This window comes from Psammomys obesus, unplaced genomic scaffold (genome assembly GCF_907164565.1).
Source record: "Psammomys obesus unplaced genomic scaffold, mPsaObe1.curated_primary_1811, whole genome shotgun sequence".
Classification (NCBI taxonomy): Eukaryota; Metazoa; Chordata; class Mammalia; order Rodentia; family Muridae; genus Psammomys; species Psammomys obesus.
The window spans coordinates 555,583-563,381 of record NW_026590542.1 but is presented as its reverse complement, the minus strand read 5'-3'; the positions used below and the strand labels follow the sequence as shown (position 1 = coordinate 563,381).

The 7,799-nt window shown below is 36.2% G+C and overlaps 1 protein-coding gene across 3 annotated transcripts in view; it reads right to left on the bottom strand.

The window, feature by feature from the left end:
* Jade3 (jade family PHD finger 3) overlaps positions 1 to 7,799 on the bottom strand; it is a 109,544-nt gene that overhangs the window by 35,032 nt on the left and 66,713 nt on the right. For all 3 annotated transcript variants that reach the window (XM_055607907.1, XM_055607905.1, XM_055607906.1), the window contains exon 6: positions 3,526 to 3,716. In XM_055607907.1, coding sequence (XP_055463882.1) covers positions 3,526 to 3,716 — 191 coding nt within the window. The remainder of the gene's footprint in view (positions 1 to 3,525; positions 3,717 to 7,799) is intronic.

Genomic DNA, 7,799 nt, shown 5'->3' with positions numbered 1-7,799 from the left:
TCTATCTATCTATCTATCTATCTATCTATCTATCTATCTATCTATCTTTCTTACAATTTATTCACTTTGCATCCTGGCTGTAGTCCTCTCCCTCATCTCCACCCAGTCCCATCCTCCCTCCCTCTTCTCCCGCTATGCCCCTCCCCTAGTCCACTGATAGGGGAGGTCCTTCTCCCCTTCTATCTTAAAAGTTTATTTTCAGCTCTAAATTGTTTGAGTACAATATCATTCATCCTAAGGAAAAACTCGACACAAGGCAAAAATCCTCTTCCAAAACTCTTCTAAGTGTCTAAGAGATGGTTCAGTGGTTTAGAGTACTTGCTCTTCCAGAAGACTCAGGATCAAGTCCCAGAAGCTACATGGTGGCTCACAATGATTCACCACTCCATTTGATGCCTTCTTCCAGCCTTTTCAGACACCAGGCATGAATGTCATTGGTTAGTTAGACACACTGGTTAGTTTTTTAATGTCAGCTTAATACAAGCTAGAGTCATTATAGAGGAAGCAAGACAATAAGTAGCACCCCTCCATGGCCTCTGCATCAGCTCCTGCCTCCAGGATCCTGCCCTGTTTGAGTTCCTGCCCTAACTTCTTTTAGTGATGAACAGCAATGTAGAAGTGTAAGCCAAATAAATCCTTTCCTCCCAACTTGCTTTTTGGTAATGGTGTTTTGTCACAGCAATAGAAATGCTAACTAAGACATATGCTAAACTCTCATACACACAATATGAAATGAATATATCCAAAAAATTAAAAACTGAAGTTCAAACAAACAAAAATACCCCTGACATGAACTGCTCTTTAATTACCTCCCCCTGAGGGGGAAGCAGCATTACCAGGCCACAGAAGAAGACAACGCTGCCACTCCTGATGAGACCTAATTGACTAGGATAAGAAGGAAGGAAAAGAAGTCCTCCCCTATCAGTGGACTTGGGGAGGGGCATGCATGCAGAGGGTGGAGGAAGGGAGGGATTGGGACGGGAGGAGGGAAGGGAACACGGTAGGGGATACAAAGTGAATAAAGTATAATTAATAAAGAAAAAATGTACTAATTATAACTCATAAAAAAATAATATACTCACAATGTGTCTTCCTTTCCCTTTATTCCTCTAAACCTTCTCATATAACCCTTCCCATTCTCCTTCAGATTCATGGCCTCTTTTTTTCCACTAATTGTTGTTTCATGTACACACACACACACACACACACACACACACACACACACACCTAAATATGACTTACTCAGTCTGTATAATTTAACTTGTATGTATGTTTTCAGTTCTGGATAAGGAATCTCTGTGCTCTTCCCTGGGAAAGTCTTTTTCTCTTGCTCTCAGTATTCCTTAGTTGCCTGTAGTTCTTTTTATAGGGTTGATCTTGGCAAAATAACCATAAGGGTTCAGTAACAAATAGCTCTATAATTGAATATAAGATTCAACAAGAGGGAAACTATAAACTACCGGTACAGGAAACCTAGCTAATCAGTGCAATCAAAGTCAGGGCTGTTGAATGAGAACCTACAACCACTACTTTACTAAACCAACACAATCCCTAACTACACCCTAAACATTTGTCCTTATATCCACAGATAAGAGTAGTTTTCATCAAGGAAACTTGTCTTTGAAAGAGAGACCACTACAGGAAATCACAGCCAATCAAAATGCAGCACTGTTGAGCCCAGTCTCAACGGATTGATCTACAAAACACATCCCATCTAAAGTTCAAGGAACATTGCAGAAGAGGGAGAATAATGATTTTAAGAGCCAGAAGACCAGGGAGTTTGCTGTCAGATTGTGTATCCCAATGATATCAGAAGCTACATCCATAAAATCTCAATGTGACTGCCTGAACGTGAGCAGAACAAGGATGACACAAACAGGCATGTTAAAATAGACTGGGGAGAAAAAAAAAAAACAAACCTCACCTTTACACACACAAAACACCTTTTCTAAGATTACATAAAATATGGTGAAATGGATGGGATCCTATATCAAAAAAAAAGATCAGTAGAGAGAAAAGAGGAAAATTCCAATAAAGTCTGGAACATCAGTTAATAGTGATGTTACCTGTGCTGTTTCTTCATCTTGACAAAAATACCATGGCAAAGAAATATGTTAATATTAGAGAAACAGAATATATCTGAGGTATACATTTGTATTTTCTGTATTGAATGTCCATTTTTTTTTCTCTAAATCAAGCTATTCCATAATAAAAAGTAAAATCCCCATCCAAAGAGAATCAATTGTAAAATATTAAACTTATAGGGGAGTTTTTTTTTTTAATCGAAGGAAGCACTGTGATGACTGTGTTATCTATGAATTCTATAAGCATGAAAAAACCACACATTGAGGTACTGGATTAGGTTGTCATACTCTGCCTTTGTCCCTTTTATATTTCCTTCTCTGTGATTTACACTCTTAATTGTCCATCCCTAACTCCTCTAAAGGGCAAATAAAGAGAAAACAGAACATACTAAGTTTTTGAGAGCAAAAACTAAAATTTATTTGTTGGCAGAATAACTGCTATCACCAAGCCAAAAAGGATTTAATGTAATTTTAACTTTTGAAAAATACGTATTCATATATTAGCTTTAATAGAAAACTCACTGAAGGTAACTAGGAACTAGGAACTTTGGAGATATTTTTCATAGGTCTAACCATTTTAATTCTGGGGAACAAAATTAAAATCCTTGTATTAAAGAACAATTGTCAGAGCAACTTGTCACTTGTAGTGGGTGCTATTAAATGCTATAGATTGACCTTTCCTTCAACACCTGGAAAACAAATCTCTCTACCTCTGGCCCTGCTCATTAATGTTTTCCAGGACTGATCCAAGAACAGGTTTCAGTATCCTTTTCAACCAGAAGTTTAATCAACCATCACCACACTAACAGCATTATGAAGCAACTTCATGAAACTTTGAACCATCTGTATTTGTACTGAATTAAGAAAACATCATTTAAAAGTCATTACTCTATTTTAATATAGATTAAAGTTAGTACAGATAAATGCTGCTATATTTTATGTACTTAATTATGAATCAACTAAGGACCATACATGGAAATAGCCTAGACCCCTGCTCAGATACAGTCCATGGGCAACTCAGTCTCCATGTGGGTTTCCTAGTAAGGGGAGTAGGAGCTGTCTCTGACATGGAGTCAGTGGCTGGCTCTTTGATTACCTCTCCCTGGCAAGATGGCCTAATTAGGCCACAGAGAAAGAGGATCCAGACAATCCTGATGAGACCTGATAGGTTAGGGTCAGATAGTAGAGGAGGAGAACCTCCCCTATCAGTGAACTAGGGGAGGGGCATAGGTGAGAAAGAGGGAGGCAGGGTGGGCACAGGAAGAGATGAGGGAGGGGCTACAGCCAGGATACAAGGTAAATAAATTGTAATAAATAATAAAGAAAAAATTTAAAAAAAGAAAGGAAAACAAAATAAAATCAAATTTTACAGGGTTCTAGCAACTTAATAAAAAAACTCCCTGAGGTCAAAGCACAATTTCTTTGTAAGAAAACAGATTACCCATTTCTCCAAGGTCTTCATTAAGTTCCTGAAGCCAGAAGATGTCCATGTCATCTAGATCATATCGGCATGTAGATGCTGCCAGCTCCAGGGTATTGATATAGCCAGGCTCTGCAGACTCTGGGCTAGAGTAACGGATGTATTTCCGGGGCCGGACAAAGAGAACATCCTTTACTTTTTCAGATATAATCCTAGAAAAGCAATAGAAAAAGAATTTGGCAACAATCAACAAATGACAGATTTCAGGTGCTGACAGGATAAGCCAAATGACTCTGGCTATACTGGGGATCATGCACTCTGGGAGATATGGTGGATACCTTTCTAGAAGCAAATAGTTCTACAAATTCAGTTTCAACATCTGCAGTGAACTTATTGACTGATAATGATAGGCTACCATTTAGTCTTTTAAAAATGATAATGTATTGTATATTCTTGGTTTAATAAGTTACCAAGTATATTTAGAAGGGAAAATCTGGTTATGAGTCTTGACTGTACAAAGCTATCATTAAACATATACCTAAGCAAAACCCATGATTTTCTTCCATGGATAGAATACAGAGCACAGGTTTTAGACTCACACAAGCCTGGTTTTTTCTGCCATTCATTTGCAAAGTGGTCCTGGAAAATTACTTAATTTAGGTAAAGTTCATTTTCATTGTGAAAAAGTAGGGACAAAAATAATAAATCAATAAAATAATACCAAATTGGCAAGATTACCATGCTTACATGAAATACAGTATTTGGTGTGGTATACAACCAAATCAGATTTCAGTAACTTAGTGACCATTACATTTTTATTGTTTTTATTATGCAAATGAGTTAGTCAAGAGATCATAGAGTTGCACAAATTCAAGGCCTTTCCCAACCATATATAAGAGCAGCCACAGGTCTGAGCCAGGGCAATATGATGGAATGAAAGATTCCTACTGGTGTGTGTGTGTGGGAGGACTGGAGAGATAGATCAGAGGTTAAGAGCACTGTCTGCTCTTCCAAGGAAGCTGGGTTCAACTCTCAGCACCCATATGGCAGCTCACAACTGTCTGTAACTCCAGTTCCAGGTAGTCTGACACCCTTACACCAATGCACATAAAATAAAATTTATAAAAAAGAAAGAGTCCTACGGTTGCATCAACCTTTGCAGTGAGCTTGAGAAAATCTATAGCAAGAAAACCAATCAAAAGAAAAAATGGAAAATTTTCATGCCCATAACTTATTCTACAATTGATGGTTTAAATACCAGATGAGGCATCAGAAAATATAACCAGGAAGAAATCTGGATTATTATTTCCTGGCAATTTTAAAGAACAGGGTGGATTATCTAAAAAAGAGAAAGAAACAGACACACTCATGTTATCACAAAATAATGAAAACCATTCCTCTGGAAGGATTTGAGAGCTAATTTAATTCTAGAGGCATTATATATGTAAAAGGGTTAACAAGCATATCAACACATTAATATTTATAGTCAATCATGTAAGTGTAGAGTAGATATTTTCTTCTAAGCATTCTTCCCAAAGCCCATGACTCCAAATAATTTATTCTGAATAAAGTTAATAACTATATATACATATAAAAATTTCTATCATATGGAGATTCAAAGACAAAATCAGTAAGTATTTGAAGAAAATGCAGAAAACTTAAGCATTAATTGAAGCTAAAATTTTGGGAACTGTATTCAGAGGCCTGCTTCCAACTGAAAAGGACAAAAACACATGCTTTTCAGAGACTTCAAGATCAAAAATACTGTGATTCTTTGGTGCATAGCCTTACAAGGCAGTTATAGAATATTTGATTTTTCCCAAGATATGTCTTTTCTAAAAAAAGACTTTATAGCTAATGATTCATCTCAAATGCTTTAAATTACACAAAGAAAAAGATAGATTATAAATTTTCTTGAATGAAGCTTATGTTTATAAAGCTTCTGGAAGAACACAAGGAGAATATATAACATCAGGGTAGGCAAAGATATTTTAAATGAAACACAAATGTCATCAAACACAAAAGGAAAAGACTGAAAAAAAACCCCCACACATACTAAAACTGGTTATTAAAAGAGAAAAAAGGCAGTTCATGAGGCAGATGATGTTTGCAATTAAAGACAGACAACAAAGGGTTTACATTTATGATGCATATTAAAGTCTAACAAATCAATTTGGAAAATACAAACAATCCAATTAAAAACTAGGTAAAATATTTAAGATGACACTTCACAAATCAGGCTAACATGTGGCAAATAAACAATAAAAGGTTCTTAACCTCATTAGTTATCACAGATATTGAAATCATAATTAATGTTATTTATTAGAATGGCTAATATTTAAAAGACTGACCCCACACTGGTCTATGAAAGTGTAAATGATCGTAAGAAACTGAAGCAAATAGACCTGTTATTACATTGCTGGCTTGGGCATGAATTGATATAAGCCACTTTTGGCAGCAGGTATTATAGTTATAAGGTATGCATAGGATATGAACAGATACATGTCCTTTGACCTAGCAAATCTACTCCTTTAATTAAATATTTAATTAAAACATACAGATGTGAAAGATGAGTAAAAAGGCTCGGTTTCTGCAACTGCTGGAAACAACCTAAATGTCTACTGAGGGTGAATGGATAAATAAACTGTGGTATATTCACACAATGAATATGAAATAGGATGTATGGGTGAAAAATTAATGAACTACTACATGCAACAGCATGGATGGATCTTACAAGCATGATGAACAAAACAATCCAATCTCAAATGAATATATACTATAGGATTCTATTTATATGAAGTTCAAAAACTGGCAAAACTGTTACCTACGGTGAGGGAGATCAGTTACTGGCAGGGAGCAGAAGAAAGGCTTCTGGGGTGTTGGTAATGTTCTATTTCTTGATCTGAGTGGCAGTTAAATGAATATGTTTAATTCATGAAAATTCATTCAGCTATACAATTATGCATTCCATATTCTCTGGGTGTACATCATATTTCAATGCAAAGTTTAACATAATTAGAATGGTGATATCATCTCAGTCATCTTTCTATTAAGTATAATGAACTAAAGTCTGAACCTGAGGACTGAAATAGTAACACCAAATGCAAGAAAACACATGGATAAAAGGTCAAAATAATGTAAATTTACAAGGAAAAGTTACTGAATTTATGACAGAGATCTGTGAAAATGTTACTTTGGGATTTTATTTTATTTTGGAATTTTGAGACAGGGTCTCACTATGTAGCTCTGGCTATCCTGGAATTTGCTATGTAGATCAGGCTCATCTCCAAATCACAGAGATCCACCTGCCTGTGCTTCTTAAGTACTGAGATTAAGGGTGTATGCTACCATGCCTGGAGGATTTTATTTTTTTGAGACAGGTTCTTGCTGTGTTCCCTGTTTCAGCTTCCCAAATGCTAGATTATAGATTACAGGTTTGTTAGCAACCCTACCTTAGGACTTTTTAGAAAATAGTTTCATTTACACACACACACACACACACACACACACACACACACACGCGCGCGCGCGCGCGCGCGCGCGCGCTCACGTGCTAAAATGTCTGACTATCAAAAGACACAGTTAAGACTGTCTTTTGCTTCGTGTGTATGTTTGAATGCACATATGTGCATGCATGTGTGCATGTATATGACTGCTATAGCTTTAGAGCAGTAGATTTCAACCTTCCTAATGCTGAGATCCTTTAATAAATCCTTTAATCTCATGTTGTGGTGACCCCCAACCATAGAATTATTTAGCTGCTACCTCATAACTGTAATTTTTCTATTGTTATGAATTATAAATATTTAATACATGACCTCCAAAGGGGTTGTGACCAACAGGTTGAGAACCACTTCCTTAGAGACAAACAATAGGCTAATCTTTCTATGATTTTCTTTGCGAGCCATTATAGAGCCCTAATGAATGGCATCAGATCACTGATAAGAATTGGGGTTGGAGAGATGGCTCAGCAGTTAAGTGTGTGTAACTGCTCTTGCAGAGAAACCCAGAGTTTGGTTACTAGTATCACATGTTATTTCCAGCTATAAGAGATCCAATGCTTCTGGCCTCCATAGGCACTTGCATGCATGTGCACATACTCTTTCTCTCACTCACATAGTTAAAAATAACAAATTTAAAAAGAATTAACACAAATGTTATATATTCTCTTCTGAAAAAGGACAATTATTCCCTAATTTTTAAATTTTATTTTTGATATCACTTTCTTTTTAAAATTTTTCTCTCATATATTACACAGTTTCCCCTCCCTCCTCTCTTTATTGTCCCTTTCCTCC